The sequence below is a fragment of the Chiloscyllium punctatum genome, chromosome X, assembly GCF_047496795.1.
Source record: "Chiloscyllium punctatum isolate Juve2018m chromosome X, sChiPun1.3, whole genome shotgun sequence".
Lineage (NCBI taxonomy): Eukaryota > Metazoa > Chordata > Chondrichthyes > Orectolobiformes > Hemiscylliidae > Chiloscyllium > Chiloscyllium punctatum.
Window position 1 is genome coordinate 30,275,263 of NC_092791.1, and position 19,323 is coordinate 30,294,585.

The 19,323-nt window shown below is 43.4% G+C and overlaps 1 protein-coding gene across 1 annotated transcript in view; it reads left to right on the top strand.

Annotated features, from left to right (window-relative positions):
- The first annotated feature begins 587 nt into the window (after positions 1-587).
- Positions 588-19,323, top strand: part of bloc1s1 (biogenesis of lysosomal organelles complex-1, subunit 1) — a 97,126-nt gene continuing 78,390 nt past the window's right edge. The window contains exon 1 of the mRNA XM_072567116.1: positions 588-747. Within this exon, the coding sequence (XP_072423217.1) occupies positions 588-747 (160 nt within the window). The remainder of the gene's footprint in view (positions 748-19,323) is intronic.

Genomic DNA, 19,323 nt, shown 5'->3' on the forward strand with positions numbered 1-19,323 from the left:
CAAAGCCATGGCCACTACCATCCATGAGGACGACGACAGCAGATACAGGAGAACATTCACCTCCAAGCCACTCACCATCCTGATTTGGAAATACACTGTTTATTCAGTGTTACTGGGTCAAACTCCTGAAGGTCCCTCCCTAACAGGATTATGGGTGTAGCTACACCAAATGGACCAGTGATTCAAGAAGGCAATTCACCACAACCTTCTCAAAGGCAACCAGGGATGGGCAATAATACTATCCCAGCCATCAATGCCCATATCCTGAAAACAGATGAAGAAAAGGCTCCTATGCTCTTCTTTAAAATAATAGCATGGAATCTTTTACATCTACCCAATAGGGCAGATGGCACAAGATCCCATCTGAAAAATGGCACCTGACAGTACAGCAATGTCTCTGTACTGTCTTGACTAATGTGCTCAAGTGGAATCTCACAGGTGAGCTGGAGAAACATGACCCCAGCATCCATGTGTTTAAATACATTTTGAATGTGCAAAGCTCTCAACTCACTAACACTGATTATACTTTCCCAGTGCCTTGACAGCTCTTTTTAAAGAGCAGCCAAGGCGGTTATTAAACTGCTCACATGATCAGAACCGTTGTGTCTCCTCGCGCGAGATCTGCGTCTGAATTCCATGTTCGTTATCTGCGCTGCGTTTCGCTCTACAGAAACTTCTCCGGCGTCATGTTGTCTCGTTTACTTAAAGATCATCAGGCCAAGCAAAACGAACGCAAAGAAATACAAGGTGAGTCCAAACATTGTGTTCTCACCACCGGAGCCTAACTTCCCTCTGACGTCCAAGAGCCCGAGCAATCATTACCCGTTCAAGTGTGTGGGTTCTGCGTACGGCCTGAGCAAGGCCCAAATCTCCATGGTGACGGACCTACCCTGCTGCCGATTGGTTCCGAGAAGCGGAATGTCTGCCCAAATGTGGAGCGCAGCTCTCAACCCGCTTTCCTGATTGGTACATTGAGCTGTCAATAATAATGCAAGCCGAGGTTTTCGCTTTTTCTACTTTAACGATAAAAGCACAATCAATAAAGCTGTTGGATTGTTTAACAGTTGGTGTAAGAGAAAAATTATATTTGATGAAATTTAACTACAGTCATGCATAATGTTCACCTCATCTATCTCAAATCGTAAACTGCAGCTTGATCAATCACAACATAATTGTGAGAAAGTGAGGACTGTAGATGCTGGACAAATCAGAGTCGAAAAGTGTGGTGTTGGAAAAGCACAGCAAGCCAGGCAGTATCCAAGGAGCAGGAGAGTCGACGTCTCGGGCATAAGCCCTTCATCAGGAATGTTTGGGGGGAGAAAGGGGCTGAGTGATAAATAGGAGGCTGTGGGTGGGAATGAGGGGGAAGGTAACTGGGAAGGCTGTAGGTAGATGCAGGTGGGGGGTGGTGGTGATAGATTGAAGGGGAGGGTGGAACGGGTAGGTGGGAAGGAAGGTGGATAAGTAGGACAGTTCAAGAAGGCGGTGCTGAGTTGGAGGGTTGGTTCTGGCTTGGGTACCTCGACCACCAAATGCAAGCCACCCAATGACTGGAGGAAGAGTGCCTCATCTTCCGCCGTGGGACCCTTCAACCACATAGCATCAACGTTGACTTCACTAGTTTCCACATTTCCCCACCTCCCACCTCATCCCAGAATCAACCTTTCAACTCAGCACCACCTTCTTGAATTGTCCTACCTGTCCATCTTCCTTTCCACCAATCTGCTCCACTTTCCCCTCCGAACTATCACTATAATCTGCATTTACCGATCATGTTCCCAGCTGCCTTCCCACCCTCCTGCAAAACATTTGACTCTCCTGCTCCTCGAATACTGCCTGACCTTCTGTGCTTTTCCAACACCACACAATATAATTGTGTTTTAGCTAAAAAATTGCTCCATGTTCCCACGGTTAAAATTCTCCTATCATTAATATTCTCCATTATTTTGCATTGACAGCTCTTCAGGGCCATCATGAGCATGAAATTGATGAGGTTTATGTGGCAATGAGTTATGTTTCTACACCAACGGTGAACATTTTGGATTCGTTATTACTTGTCTGTGTTGAAGGGGCAAAAATTGTGCATTTTGTTTTTCTTTAGGGTTTTAAAAGTGTTTCGCAATTAACTATTTGATTAATGATTTTACTGTGTTGTCACTATAATATATGCAATCAGGACATCCAACTTGCAGATGTTAGAATAATAGAGGTGTATAGCATGGAAACAAACCCTTTGGTCTGACTCCTCTATACCAACTAGATATCCTAACCAAATGTAGTCACATTTGCCAGCACTTGGCCGATATCCCTCTAAACCCTCCCTATTCATATATTCATCCATATGCCTTTTAAATGCTGTAATTGTACCAGCCTCCACCACTTCCTCTGGCAGCTCATTCCTTACATGCACCACCCTCTGTCTGAAAATGTTGTCCCTTGGTCCCTTTTATATCTTTCCCCTCTCACCCTAAACCTATGTCCTCTAATTCTGGACTCCCCCACCCCAGGGAAAAGACCTTGTCTATTTATCCTATCCAAGCCCCTCATGATTTTATAAACCTCTATAAGGTCACCCCTCGGCCTCCAACGCTCCAGGGAAAACAGCCCCAGCCTATTCAGCCTCTCCCTATAGCTCAAAGCCTCCAACCCTGGCAACATCCTTGTAAATCTTTTCTGAACCCTTTCAAGTTTCACAACATCCTTCCAATAGGAAGGAGACCAGAATTGCATGCAATATTCCAACAGTGGCCTAACCGATGTCCTGTACAGCTGCAACATGACCTCCCAACTCATGCTGTGACCAATAAAGGAAAGCATACCAAATGCCTTCTTCACTATCCTATCTATCTGCGACTCTACTTTCAAGGAACTATGAACCTGCACTCTAAGTCTCTGTTCAGCAACACTCCCCAGGACCTTACCATTAAGTATATAAAGCCAGTTCTGATTAAACAATAAATGGCCAGTTAATAAAACAAAGAAAATGGATGCTGGAAATCTGAAACAAAAACAGAAATTGCCGGAGAATGTAGGTTTGGCAGCATATGTGGAGGGAAAACAGAGTTAAGAGAAAGCTGTTGGGGCCGGTTTGTTAGATATATTCAAGAAGGAGCTGAACATGGCTCTTGTAGCTAAAGGGATCAAGGGGTATGGGGACAAACCGGGAGTGGAATACCAAAATTACATGATCAACCATGATCATATTGAATGGTGGTGCAGACTCAAAGAGCTGAATGGCCTATTTCTGTACCTATTTTCTATGTTTCTATTTTTTTTCATGTTTTGGGTCAAGTTACCCTTCTTTAGAACTGAGAGTAGCTAGGGAACACTGGTATATATGCTGAAGATAGAATATTAAGGTGGGGGGTAAAGGAGTAAGTGATAGGTGGCGATGGAGCCCAGAGGGAGAGGAGAACAGTTGGGCAGACAAGGATGCAAAATGGTAAGCTGGGGAGAAAGAAGAGCTGCTATTGGGGACTTGTTAAATGTTCCTTGTGGTGAAGGAGGCATGTTGGCTAACACACTGGAAGAATACCTGCTCCTCAACTAGTGTCATGGGATTTTACGATGTCCCCCTGAGCAGACAGATAAGAAAAAAAATAAGCTTTATTGTTTCTTTCAATATCCCATTGTATAGTACTGAATATGTTGAACTGTGCTCACTATTTTGTAGGTAACTGCTGTATCCAGCAAAAGTCTAGTGAAATGTACTAGTTTAATAACTAGTTGATTTTTTTTAACATGGCGTTGGTGAGTTGATGAGAAGAACACTGCGGTTTGAGCAGCGCAGTGTTGTGGGGTATTTAACATCCATCCAACAGTGCAGATGGGATCTCACTTACGATCTCAACTGAAAGACAGCACCTCTGGCAATGTTCCACTCAGTACTGCACTGAAATAGATGCCTGGATTAAGTGTTAAAGTCCTGAAGTGGAATTTAACTCGTGGCATTCTGATTCGGTGGTAAGCATGTCGCTAACAAGCCAGGTTTACATATTTTGGTATAATCTATCATTCAAATTTGTACAAAGAACTGCAGCAAAGCAGAAGTGGGGATATTTGCTTCTGATTGCACAATGTTCAGCAGCATTCGCGGCGTCTCAGACACTGAAACAGTCCATGTTCAAAAGCAACAAGATCTGGACATGCTATCCATGCTAGAGCTGACAAGTAGCAAATAAATATGCTAGACAAATGCCACGCAATGGCCTCGCCAGTAAAAGATAATTAACCACCATTCTTTGACATTCAATGGTGTTAGCATCACTGAATCCCCCACTATCGCAACATCCTGGGAGTTAGCATTGACCAGAAACTCAACTGGACTTTTCACGGACACACGGTGGCTCCAAGAGCAGGTCAGAGGCCAGGAATACTGCAGTGAATATCTCACTTCCTGACTCCCGACAGCCTGTCCACCATCTACAAGGCACAAGTCAGGAGTGTAATAGAATACTCCCCACTTGCCTGGCCGAGTGCAGCTCCAACAACATTGAAGAAGCTTGACACAACATTGGCACAAGCATCCACTCCCTCCACCACCAACACTCGGTAGCAGGAGAGTGTACTACTTACACGATGCACTGCAGAAATTCACCAAAGATCCTTAGGCAGCACCTTCAAAACCCACAACTACTTCCATCTAGAAGGACAAGGGCAGCTGATACATGGGAACACATTCTCTTCCAAGCCACCCAACATCCTGACTTGGGAATATAAGACCGTTACTTGTCGCTGGGTCAAAAATCCTGGAATTCCCTCCCTGAGGGCATTGTGGACCTACCTATGAGGTACTAAAGAGTTAATTTGCACTGCTGACCTGCAGGAAATTGGATGTCCCAAGGCGAGGGTGGCATGTCTCTGTCTCATGATGGTATGTTTTTGTCTTACAGGTAGAATGTAAGGAATTTACATTCTCATACCTCGTTATTCAGAGCCATTTGGGTGGCCATGTCCTAGTTATTTGGAGTAAAAGAATCACATTCTCATCCCCTATTCAGAAATCAATAAGAACATTGCCATTAAAATTCTGACTGCTCCCTGCAGGTAAAAAAAAATTCACAACAGATCTAGCCGTTAAGGGATGATTTACGTTATATTGTTTCTGGAAATGATGTGATCACTACATTGTGGCTTGAGTGGCATGTGACTGTGGGGGAATGGCGGGGGGAGTCGTCCTCTGGGTGTTACTGACTATAATGTGAAACTCTTGTTCCTTTTATACAGTACAACTGTCCCTTTGTTCAGAGAGATCCCTTGACATGGCTTTGCAAGCATTGCAAAGAGTGTTAAGGGTTCCTTTGCAGCTTGTACTTGCTTAATAAATTTTGGCTGTTCACAGAAATTGGCGTATTGCAGTTGCATCAAGTGTGTAAGAGTCTCAAGAAGAGAAACCTAACACCTATAGCAGGTGGACTGCAGCAGTTCAAGAAGGCAGCTCATCATCACCTTTTAAGAGGGAGAACTAGGCAATAAATGCTGGCCAGTCAACAGCACCCACGTCCCTTCAGTGAATTTTAAAAAATTTCTGGTCTGTGTATTATCAGCTCTCAGCAGAGGGAAGAAGAATGCCAAGGTCAACCTGGAGTGGCAAAGTATGTCAGTGTGATTCTGGGGTGGGGACTTTCATCAAATCATGCCATAGAAGCAACCCTGAAGCACTATTTTGTAATTATTAACAGAATATCAATACGAATCCACAATAGCTCAGAATTTTTCGAAGAAGATGGAGAAAATCTTTGTAACTTTGCCCACAATCCTCAACCAAACAAGTGATAAAACGTTCAGTAAACCTGCATCTTAATGCTAGAGATGTCCATGTTCTCCTGTAGTTTTAATGTAACTACTGTCATTGGCCGAGATCCAGAGCTGGTTTTAAGTTGGTTAGTTTTCCAAGTACTATATCATTGCTTTTGAAGCAGCTGCTGAGTTTTTATTGGCCTTGCTAAGTTGGTTATGTAGATTTTGAAAGCTAATTTCAAGGTTCAGATGGCGGTTACAAACCACTTGATCAACTGAATTATGTGACAAAATTACTTTCAGTCATTAATGAACCAGAATGTTTTAATATGAAGACTGAAGGATTCCTGTTGACTGCAGCCTGAAAGCTAAGTACTGTAGACTCTGAATCAATGCAGATAGAGGCCATTCAACCCATCAAGTCTGCAATGGCCCTCCAAAGTGCATCCCACCCTATCTCGTAACCCCACATTTACCATCGTTAACCCATCTAGCCTGCATACAATGGGGCAATGTAGCACAACAAATCCACCTAACCTGCATATCTTTGGACTGTGGGAAGAAACCCACACAGACGCGGGGAGAATGTGCAAACTCCACACAGACAGTCACCCGAGGGTGGAATTGAACCCGGGTCCCTGGCACTGTGAGGCAGCAGTGCTGTCCACTGAGCGACTGAGGAGAATTGCTAAATAAACTAATAAAACTCCTGAAAAAGAAACAGTTATTGCTGGAGAAACTCAGCAGGTCTGGTAGCATCTGTGGAGAGAAAACAATTAACATTTCGAGTCCAGTGACCCTTCTTCAGAACTCCTGATCTGGTTGGAGTCTAAAGAAGAGACAGCCGAGAAGCAATTGCATGCTTTTTTGAAAGATTCAGTAGAGACGGCCACAATGCCAGAGACCTGGCAGATAGCTAATGATATACCAACATTTGTTTAACAAGGAAATAGAACATTATTCACAAACTTTGTAGACCATTGGTGAAAAATGATAGAATGCCAAGAAAAGGCAAAACTAGACCACTCCCACCCTGTCGTCTCCTCAGCAAATGGCAGGTCTTGGTTCTTCATTGAATCAGAGTGTAGTGCCATGATGTTTGCCATAGATAGGCAGATATCAAACCTAGGAGAAAGTGAGGACTGCAGATGCTGGAGATCAGAGCTGAAAAATGTGTTGCTGGAAAAGCGCAGCAGGTCAGGCAGCATCCAAGGAACAGGAGAATCAACGTTTCGGGCATGAGTCCTCCTTCAGGAAGGGCCATTCCTGAAGAAGGGCTCATGCCCGAAACGTCGATTCTCCTGCTCCTTGGATGCTGCCTGACCTATTGTGCTTTTCCAGCAACACATTTTCAGCAGGTATCAAACCTACCTTAGTTGGAACACTAATCAAAGTCCAAGCTGTTAGCACTAATCTGAGCTACATGCTTGTTGTCTAGCAAGCTGAGCTGAGTTGAATGGTACAAGTGCATCTTGAGGAAAGGCTGCGCAAGTATATTTGGGAGATTGGAATAGAGGGTTATGCAGTTGAAGAAGGAAAGAGAGGAAGAGTGGGTGTTGGGAAGGTGTTTCCATTGGCAGGAGAGACGAGGACCCAAGGGCACAACCTTAGAGTATAGGGAAGACCCTTTTTAGAATGGAGATAAGGAGAAACCTCTTGAACCAGAGAGTGGTGAACCTGTGGAATTCATGGCCACAGAAGGCTGTGGAGGCCAGGTCTTTGAGTAGATTTAAGCCTGAGATAGATAAATTCTTGATTGCCAAGGGGATAGAAGGTTATGGGGAGAAAGCAGGAGAATGGGGTTTAAAAAACCGATCCACCATGATTGAATGGCAGAGCAGACTTGATGGGCTGAATGGCCTAATTTCTGTTTCTGTGTCTTATGGTCTTATGTCTAAGAGGTTTGACTGGTTGGACTGAATGGTCTTTTTCCGTGTAATGTATTCTATGTAATTCTACCTAATGTTTCTTTTATGGAAAATTGCCCATTAATTGTATCATGACAAATTTTAAAAGAGCTCCATTACATTTTGAAGATTGACACAGATGCTACTTGTTCACTCTGCAGCTCTGTCCCAGATGACTTTATATAAGAACAAATTGTGGATCACTGGAAGTTTGGGCTTTTTTTTTGGAGCGAGGTCCTTTTCCCTAGATTGTAAAAATGTGTCTGGCGAAGATCTAAGTTGTGATGCTCACCGTCTTTGATTCCACGGTGTTGTACAAATCTTTCTTCACAATAACGAGGCAGAGGAACAATTTCTGACTAATAACATTGGCAAGTGCGTGAATTGTATGTTTCAGTGCAATGTTTGCAAATAGATCTAATAAGATTTGCCAAACACTTCATTATAGAGGAAGTGCTTCTTAAAACTAGCTGAAATTATAGAGCAATTTTCAAGAACAGCAGGGTGTTTTTTTTTTCAAGCAATGTTTCCACCTCCCTGACCTGGTAATTAATCATGATGGCTTGACAAGTTGTAGAAAACTTTGTCCAACAGCCACCATTATAAAGCTGTACAATCAGATTGTGTGTGTGTAATTGCCTTCTAAACTTCACATTTCTACTGACATGTAGGTAATACCGTATAATGTTTTATAATGATTAAGGACTGAAGTATTAGTGGTCTTTGCACACTTTCCCCTTCATTCGTTGCAGGCAATTTTAGGCACTCATTACAATTGGCAACCTTATTCACAGCAGCATCAACTCCCATCTCCATCACGCTTCCTACACAGAGGAAGGTGTCTCAAATCACCTTTTACTTTGCGAAGATGAAACTGGATTGCATGCATGGTGGAGAAAGAGAATCCTTGAGGATCGGAGGAGACATTATGGCAGAATCGGAAAAGGAGAGTTTGAAAATTAGAAGGAGGTGGCAAAGCATAAGGACAAAGGTAGGGAGTTTGGGTGGAGCTGCCATTGGTAGTCCCTGGGACAAGGACTGATGTGATATCAGAGGAACAGACACTATTACGAGGGCTTAAGGTGGAGAAGATTGATGCATGTTTAAATCAACAAGGACGAGGATCTTGGCAAGGTCAATGGGAATCGGAAACTTTGAAGCAGCATGGCTGGTGGGGAGTGTCTGTGCCTTGATTTTGAAATAGGGGTTCGCTGACAGTTAGAGAAGACTCCTATTTGAGATGATGAAGCTGTAGATAGTGGTTTCAGCGGTAATATAAACGTTTGAAAATGTTGTGGTAATGGAGGGAAGTAACTCCATTTTAAGGTCAAGTATTCACCGAGCTTTTCACCTAGTTCAAGAGCCAAGGAAGTTAATAAAGCCAAAGCAAGCAGGCAGTGCAGAATTGTTGTCAAGAACTGGGGAAAAAAAAATGTTGGTTTTGCTAATGGTAAACTGGGAAAAGATTTACTGTATTGAGTACTTAATGTCAGCAGTTATTCTGAGAGTGTTAACAACAGCCTTTCGGAGGATTAGAAGAATCTCAGGCTAGTTGTTACCTTGTACATGAAGGCTGGCTTTGTGTTATCACTAATTGTAACCTGTGAAAGTTTCCTCCTGTGAATCAAAGGGTGAATACCCCAGGGTACATATGAATTAGTCATGTATCAAAGAACAGGCAGTTCAATGATCCAGTGTATCTAGTGGACAGGAAGAGATATAATTGAGTGGTTGAGGGTTCCAAGTATGAGCGAGATAAAAAGGAAGAGGAAGACCGCAAGTCACCGAATAGATAATCAAAGGCATCCGTCTCATTGTAGCTAGCGGTTAGAAAAAAACAGAATTTCTATTCCTTGTTGCACCTCTCATATCCTCAGGATACCCCAAAGTGCTTCACAGTTAACAGACCGGTTGAAAAGTGTAGTCCATGCTATTTGTAAGCAAATGTCGCTGTCAGTTTGTATGTGGTAGGGTCGCACAAACAGCAGAGAGCATTAATTGACCAGTTAATGCATTCAGATGATGTTAGTTGAGGGAAGAATGTTGGCGAGGAGTTATTATGCTATCTTACTGAGGAATAATCAGAGTAGGATCTGCTGATCATTCCAATGTTGATATTGGAGGACAGGAAAGATTTCTGGCTGTAAGAGCTGCTCCTTTTTTTTTTGAGGTATTTTAGGTGTTGGAGGTAATTTCCTCAAATTCCAGGAGCAGCAATTCCTGTTTTATATGCTGTTGCATTGTTTTGGAACTTTGGGGAAAAAAAAGTCAAAACATCAGCAGTTTAAAAGGGAGAAGAGCAGACAAAGGAAGCCCATGGTGAGGAGAGTGCAGAGAGAACCTTTGCTGTTTGAATTTGTGTATCGCTGGACATGAGTGCATCTGGGAAAATTAACAAACAGTGAAATTCACAACTAATCCTGGAGGAACTGTTGGGCGAAGTTCACAGCACAGAATCAGATCAGTTAATTATTGTTTTAAGTCTGTCCAAGAGAAAGGCTGCAGTAGTGAGTATAGTGGATTCTTTCTTGATTATATGTTTTTGGAGATAAGTCTCTTGATTAAACTTAAAAATATAAGCTATAGCTATTAATTTAACCTGGGGCAGTGTTTGTAGAGGAATAAGACGGTGTTATTTTCTGAGTCTGTAGATTGTGAAGGAGCAAAAATGGCTTTTGCAGTGATATGTACTTCTTGTCAGATGTGGGAGTTTAAAGAGAGTTTCGGGGTTACTGCAGATTATATCTGCCATTAATGCTGTTGGATGCGAATCTTATCAGATCGAGTGGATCGGTTGGAGAGACAGATAGAAGCGATGAGGAATTTGCGACAGCAGCAGTATGTGATGGATGGCAGTTATAGGAAGGGGGGAAAGTGTCAGATACAGTCACATAGATGGGTTAACTCCATGAAGGGTGAGAGAGGTCGGCACCTAGGGCAGGAGTCTTTTGTGGATATACCCATTTCAAACAGGTATGCTGTTTTGGAAAATGTAGGGGGTGATGGATTCTCAGGGGAACGTAGCATAAACAGCCAAGTTTCTGGTATTGAGACTGGCTCTAATGCAATGAGGGGTATGTCGGCTTCCAAGAGATCAATTGTGTTAGGGGATTCTGTAGTCAGAGGTGCAGACAGATGTTTCTGTGGCCAGCAGAGAAAAAGCAGAATGGTGTGTTGTTTCCCTGGTGCCAGGATCAAGGATTTCTCAGAGAGGGTGCAGAATGTTCTCACGGGGGAGAGGGGCCAGCAGGAGATCATTGTCCACATTGGAACCAACGACATTGGAAGGGAAATGGTTGAGACTCTGAAGGGAGATTACAGAGAGTTAGGCAGAAATTTTAAAAAGGAGGTCCTCAAGGGTAGTAATATCTGGATTACTCCGAGTGCTACAAGCTAGTGAGGGCTATAGGAGGATAGAGCAGATGAATGCATGGCTGAGGAGCTGGTGTATGGGAGAAGGATTCACGTTTTTGGATCATTGGAATCTCTTTTGGGGTAAAAGTGACCTGCACAAGAAGGATGGATTGTACCTGAATTGGAAGGGGACTGATACACTGGCAGGGAGATTTGCGAGAGCTGCTTGGGAGGATTTAAACTAGTAAGGTGGGGGGGGTAGGACCCAGGGAGATAGTGAGGAAAGAGATCAATCTGAGATGGGTACAGCTGAGAACAGAAGTGAGTCAAACAGTCAGGGCAGGCAGGGACAAGGTAGGACTAATAAATTAAACTGCATTTATTTCAATGCAAGGGGCCTAACAGGGAAGGCAGATGAACTCAAGGCATGGTTAGGAACATGGGACTGGGATATCATAGCAATTACAGAAACATGGCTCAGGTATGGGCAGGACTGGCAGCTTAACGTTCCAGGATACAAATGCTACAGGAAGAATAGAAAGGGAGGCAAGAGAGGAGGGAGAGTGGCATTTTTGTTAAGGGGTAACATTACAGCTGTACTGAGGGAGGGTATTCCTGGAAACACATCCAGGGAAGTTATTTGGGTTGAACTGAGAAATAAGAAAGGGATGATCACCTTATTGGGATTGTATTATAGACCCCCCAATAGTCAGAGGGAAATTGAGAAACAAACTTGTAAGGAGATCTCAGCTATCTGTAAGAATAATAGGGTAGTTATGATAGGGGATTTTAACTTTCCAAACATAGACTGGGACTGCCATATTGTTAAAGGTATAGATGGAGAGGAATTTGTTAAGTGTGTACAAGACAATTTTCTGATTCAGTATGTGGATGTACCTATTAGAGAAGGTGCAAAACTTGACCTACTCTTGGGAAATAAGGCAGAGCAGGTGACTGAGGTGTCAGTGGGGGAGCACTTTGGGGCCAGCGACCATAATTCTATTAGTTTTAAAATAGTGATGGAAAAGGATAGATCAGATTTAAAAGTTGAAGTTCTAAATTGGAGAAAGGCCAATTTTAACGGTATTAGGCAAGAACTTTCGAAAGCTAATTGGAGGCAGATGTTCGCAGGTAAAGGGACAGCTGGAAAATGGGAAGCCTTCAGAAATGAGATAACAAGAATCCAGAGAAAGTATATTCCTGTTAGGGTGAAAGGGAAGGCTGGTAGGTAGAGGGAATGGTGGATGACTAAAGAAATTGAGGGTTTGGTTAAGAAAAAGAAGGAAACATTTGTCAGGTATAGACAGGAGAGATCGAGGGAATCCTTTGAAGAGTATAAAGGAAGTAGGAGTATACTTAAGAGGGAAATCAGGAGGGCAATACGGGGACATGAGAAAGCTTTGGCAAATACATGCAAGAACTGCACAAAACACTACATCGGACAAACAGGAAGACAGCTAACGATCCGTATCCATGAACACCAACTAGCCACGAAACGACACGACCAGCTATCCTTAGTAGCCGCACACACAAATGACAAGCAACATGAATTCAACTGGGACAACACTACCATTATAGGGCAAGCCAAACAGAGAAATGCCAGGGAATTCCTAAAGGCATGGCACTCATCCACAGACTCTATCAACAAACACATCGACCTGGACCCAATATACCGGCCTCTGCAGCGGACAGCTGGAACTGACAACCGGAAGCGGCAGAGACAGGCCACTATAAATGCCGGAGGAAACATCACAGAAGCGCTTCACAGGAGGCTCCCAAGCACTGAGGATGTCACCTAGACAGGGGACGAAACGTTTGCAAGACAGATTCACAGCTTGGCGAACAGAATCACAACAACAAGCACCCGAGCTACAAATCTTCTCCCAAACTTTGGCAAATACAATTAAGGAGAATCCAAAGGGTTTTTACAAATATATTAAGGACAAAAGGGTAACTAGGGAGAGAATAGAGCCGCTCTAAGATCAGCAAGGCGGCCTTTGTGTGGAGCCACAGAAAATGGGGGAGATACTAAATGAATATTTTGCATCAGTATTTAGTGTGGAAAAGGACATGGAAAATATAGACTGTAGGGAAATAGATGGTCACATCTTGCAAAATGTCCAGATTACAGAGGAGGAAGTGCTGGATGTCTTGAAACGGTTAAAGGTGAATAAATCCCCAGGACCTGATCAGGTGTACCCGAGAACTCTGTGGGAAGCTAGGGAAGTGATTGCTGGGCCTCTTGCTGAGATATTTGTATCATCGATAGTCACAGGTGAGGTGCCGGAAGACTGGAGGTTGGCAAACGTGGTCCCACTGAAGAGTAAAGACAAACCAGGGAACTATAGACCAGTGAGCCTGACCTTGGTGGTGGGCAAGTTGTTAGAGGGAATCCTGAGAGACAGATGTACATGTATCTGGAAAGGCAAGGACTGATTAGGGATAGTCAACATGGCTTTGTGCGTGGGAAATCATGTCTCACAAACTTGATTGAGTTTTTTTGAAGAAGTAACCAAGAAGATTGATGAGGGCAGAGCAGTAGATGTGATCTATATGGACTTCAGTAAGGTGTTCGACCAGGTTCCCCATGGGAGACTGATTAGCAAGGTTAGATCTCATGGAATACAGGGAGAACTAGCCATTTGGATACAGAACCGGCTCAAAGGTAGAAGACAGAGAGTGGTGGTGGAGGGTTGTTTTCAGACTGGAGGCCTGTGACCAGTGGAGTGCCACAAGGATTGGTGCTGGGCACTCTACCTTTTGTCATTTACATAAATGATTTGGATGCGAGCATAAGAGGTACAGTTAATAAGTTTGCAGATGACACCAAAATTGGACAGCGAAGAGGGCTACCTCAGACTACAACAGGATCTGGACCAGATGGGTCAATGGGCTGAGAAGTGGCAGATGGAGCTTAATTCAGATAAATGCGAGGTGCTGCATTTTGGGAAAGCAAATCTTCGCAGGACTTATACACTTAATGGTAAGGACCTGGGGAGTGTTGCTGAACAAAGAGACCTTGGAGTGCAGGTTCATAGCTCCTTGAAAGTGGAGTCGCAGGTAGATAGGAAGAAGGCGTTTGGTATGCTTTCCTTTTATTGGTCAGAGTATTGAGTACAGGAGTTGGGAGGTCATGTTGCGGCTGTACAGGACATCGGTTAGGCCACTGTTGGAATATTGCATGCAATTCTGGTCTCCTTCCTATCGGAAAGCTGTTGTGAAACTTGAAAGGGTTCAGAAAAGATTTACAAGGATGTTGCTAGGGTTGGAGGATCTGAGCTTCAGGCTGGGGCTGTTTTCCCTGGAGCGTCGGAGGCTGAGGGGGTGACTTTATAGAGATTTACAAAATTTGAGGGGCATGGATAGGATAAATAGACAAAGTCTTTTCCCTGGGGTGGGGAGTCCAGAATTAGACGACATGGGTTTAGGGTGAGAGGGGAAAGATATGAGAGAGTCCTAAGGGGCATATTTTTCACGCAGAGGGTGGTATGTGTATGGAATGGGCTGCCAGAGGAAGTGGTGGAGTCTGGTACAATTGCAACATTTAAGAGGCATTTGGATGGGTATATGAATAGGAAGGGTTTGGAGGGACATGGGCTGGGTGCTGGCAGGTGGGACTAGATTGGGTTGGGATATCTGGTCAGCATGGATGGGTTGGACCGAAGGGTCTGTTTCCATGCTGTACATCTCTATGATATTGGTAAGGATTGAAAAGGGTAGTTGCAATTCCAAAAATCAAATTCTTGTCCAAACCTTTGCTATTGTTCCTCACTTGAGATTGTAGGCAGGGGAACCTGTTTGGTTAATAGGATAATTACTTTAAAGGAAAGGGCAGGGATTAATCGAATAGCTTTATTAAAGGATAAAGGCTCAGATATTTTCTATATCAGCCTGTTTGGAGATGTTTTGATACATCTTTGAAGCACGTGAGACTTGAACTCCTGGCTCAGAGATAGGGACACGATCACCATGCCACAGGAGCTCCACTACTGAAGGGTCAGTACAGACAAGAGGTTGATTGGCCTGCATCACTACTTATCATTCTGTGTCTCTGAGTCCACATTTAACTGGTTACCAGAAGCTGTATGGAACTGACCTGAACTGGTTCCCTTTCTGTTTCATAGTGTGGGATCTTGTGCTGATCCAAAGAGCAGGAAGAGTGAGAAACAGGTGACCTTAATTGAGTGGGATGCCAAAATTGAGAATATGGATAGTGTGCTGAACCTTTTGCAATTAAGTTCTCCCTGCACAAGCAGTATGTATCTTCCAGTTCACAACTGCATATGAGCAGCATGTGGCAGGAGAGGTACTTGCTGGCCTCAGGACTGAGTAGCCACTGCTCTGTCCTCTTTGGAGAGCATTTGTCTATCACATGCCATGATAGTTCAGGCTGGCTGGTGGGCAGTCTAAGTTACACACAGCATGGAAGATGACCGAAGGATGGAGACTGGAATGCAAGTGGTACTTATTCAGGAGGTTGGCCCAGGGATGCAGGCTGACCAGGGAAGAGCATAATGGCCAGAATGTTTCGCTGCATATGTCCCCGCCTAGGGCCTGAGTGCTGTTTCTGGCTTGCAGTGAATGCTTGCCTGTTGAGGTGTCCTTTGGCGCCAAGGACCTCCAACTCCTTTAAGGTCATGTTTGAGGTGTTGGCTTCCTGCTTGTTCTACCACGAGATTTGCTGAATGACTTGCACGTGGATATACAATGAACTGTGAACTGTACAGCTGCTCAAGCTGAACCTAGATTCTGTAACTGAAGATTCCACCTATAATGAGGCAGCAGTTTGTCTCCACTCAGCACCTCCCCCCACAATGGAGGATTTCTGTGAATATCTTGAATGCTGCTGAAGACATTTCCGAACTCATTACTTGTTGGTATTTTAATGTTACCGGAAAGTGATAGCATAAATAAAGCTGCCAGATTAAGGACAGAAACCTGCATACAGAAAGAAATGTTAGGCAGGCTAATATCACTTACATTAACTACTACTGCTCCACTTACACAAACTGAATGTACAGTGAATAATTGTTAACCAGCATTCTGTATGACACTTATCATTGGTTCCAGGTATGCTCTAAACTGGATACAAACAGAGAACCTGGGGAACAGAACATGTTGTTGTGGTTCTGTTCGCCGAGCTGGGAATTTGTCTTGCAAACGTTTCGTCCCCTGTGTAGGTGACATCCTCAGTGCTTGGGAGCCTCCTGTGAAGTGCTTCTGTGCTATTTCCTCCGGCATTTATAGTGGCCACTATAATTGCTGGAGGAAACAGCACAGAAGCACTTCACAGGAGGCTCCCAAGCACTGAGGATGTCACCTAGACAGGGGACGAAACGTTTGCAAGACAAATTCCCAGCTCGGCGAACAGAACCACAACAACGAGCACCCGAGCTACAAATCTTCTCCCAAACTTTGAACAGAACATGTTATAACAGTGCTTAGAAAGCTGCATTTTAATCTTCTATTACTGGATTTAATTTTCATATCTCTTGTACGAATAATGATTTGTATCAAATCTGCTCCTGTGAACACTGTAGGAGGGAACTCTACATTTGGTAGCACCTTACATGCTATGGGTACCTTTTTAAACTTGTTAAACTGATTATAAAAGAGACAGTTCCAGAGCATATTTTCAAATCCAAGCCATCATTAATGTAGTGATTGGAATGAGGTCAGCCAGTCGGATCTCATTAAGAGTGAGTTCCCTGGGTGGACCAGGTTAACAGCCCCACTCGGAGTCCTGGCTGATGGATAGCAATAGGAATATCAGGGGTTTTGGTCAATCTAGGAGCCAGCTCTAAGCTAGCTGGGTCAGTAACTTGTACTATGCTCATATAAATAAAAGGTGACTTGGTGACAGAATACCAGCCTTCATGGAGTTATGTCAATTAAGATAGAGTAGCTGCTATGTGGAGTGCAGCTGGTTAAAGGTTGTGAAAGTTTAGGATCTGATTTTTTTTGGACCCCTGCCTGAATGAAGTACTTGGCAAAAACATGTTCAATCTCCTCACTAAGATCTAAGCTGGTTAAATTAGGCCATTTGGACTCCCATGTTTAATTTTGGAATGAAAGCAAAAGGGATATCTGGCCTTGGTTGCCATTAGTGTGTGTTTTGTAAATTTGATTGCAGTGCACTGCCAGTGATAGTAAGAATATTGCAGAATTCTTTTCAATCAGAACCACGATGCAGGAAGAGGCCATTCAGTCAGTTTTGTTGGTGCCAGTTCTATGGGAACTACTTGTCCCAATTCTAATTTTCTGCTCACTCTCCAAACCCTTTTATTATATTCTCCCATTTTCAAATGTTGATCCAGGACTGTCCCTTGTGAAATTATAATCTGATCTCTCCTTCATTATTAACATACAGAAAGCATTTCATGTTCTAATGTTACGACCAGGTGAAAAGGGGTGAGTCGGTTCCCTTCTTTTGAACCCCCTTGGTAGGCCACAATAAATATATCTTATTTTTAGCATGCAGGTTTTCATACTTCCATTAAAATGAAGTCAGTATATCAAATTTTAAGGAGCCAATTGCATGGTATTCAGTCACAGTCACAGAGATGTACAGCACGGAAGCAGACCATTTGGTCCAACTTGTCCATGCCAACCAGATATCCCAACCTAATCTAGTCCCACTTGCCAGTACCCAGCCCATATCCCTCCAAACCCTTCCTATTCATATACCCATCCATTCTTGAGTGAAATAAAGATACATTTTAATTACCAGTAACCCCAAGGAAAAACTAATAAAACACAACATCAAAAACACACACAGGCATGGCTTAAGAAGGGAAGAATGGCAAATCCGGAAGAATGATCAGGTGTAGGAAGTTTAAATAGTTCTTGGAATCCTTCAGTTGTTGAGCCAGAGACCACAATTGTAGAGAGAGAGAATTCCAGTAAGTAATTTGTCTGCAATACAGTTTATATGTGTATTTTCATGTCTGGCCTCATTATTTTTTCAGGATTGATGAAAATTGCCTGCAGATTATTCAAGTGTATAAACTTCCAGAAAGGTGTAAATCAAAACTAGGAGACAAGGGTTTCTTCATACCTGACTGAATATTAGAGGATGTTAGTTTTGGTTCAGACTGTTTATCTCACATTGGTTTCATGAGCTTGGTTCAGTCTTGTCAGGTGACCATTATGAGCCTTTTAAATCATTATTTTCTCCATTTTTGAAAACCCATTTTCATCCACGAAAGGTCTTAGAGATTAAAATTGGATAGTGGAAATTGAAAATTGCATATTTTAGCACTATCGTGGCACTGCTACCTCTCTCTGTGAGCAAATTTGTTTCAATTTCAGGTTCATAATTCTGGTGAAATGTCTGTGTTTTACAGTGGCTTCTGGCAATTCTTTATGTCTGCATTTCCTGGTCGGTGGAAATGAAAATGGCAGAAGTTTTTTTTTAAATGTTCCTGCCTCTGATGAGTGGCAATATGTATCCAGCACAAACAAACCAATTTGTGTCTAAATTGATTTGTACTCCTGCCATAGTCTTTAAATTGTTTCCGCTGAGCTTTGCACTTCTCTGGAAACCATTGGGTAGCTATTGAACGCTGATGTTTAGTATTGCTGAGAAAGTAACTTTGGAAATGTTCTGCATGACAGAACAGGTACCACAGCAGGTAGATTGCATTAACAAGGTGCTGCTGCTGCTGCTTGTATCTACTCCTGCCAGGAGATCTGCTGACACAGTGTGTCACCTGTCTTGCACAAACCCATATATTCTATGTAGCCTGTCTACAACTGCTTTGTGACATCTGTCATAGAAATGTACAGTACGGAAACAGACCTTTCAGTCCAACTCGTCTATGCCGACCAGATATCCTAACCTATTTGAGTCCCATTTGCCAGCACTTGGCCCATATCCCTTCCTATTCTGGATGTAGGTTTGCTCACTGAGGTGGAAGGTTCGTTTTCACACAGTGAGCCTCCGGATGAAGCCTACATCCGGAGGCTCACTGACGATACCTAGTATGGTGACGAAATGTCTGAAAATGAACCTTCCAGCTCAGCGAGCAAACTTAAATCCAGAACCTCAACCTGAGCTCCAGTTCATCTCAAACCTCTTCCTATTCATATACCCAACCAGATGCCTTTTAAATGCTGTAATTGTACCAGCCTCCACCACTTCCTCTGGCAGCTCGTTCCATACATGTACCACCCTCTGCGTAAAAACGTTGCCCCTTAGGTCCCTTTTATATCTTTCCCCTCTCACCCTAAACCTATGCCCTCTAGTTCTGGACTCCCTCACCCCACGGAAAATGCCTTATCTATTTATCCTATCCATGTCCCTCATGATTTTCTAAACCTC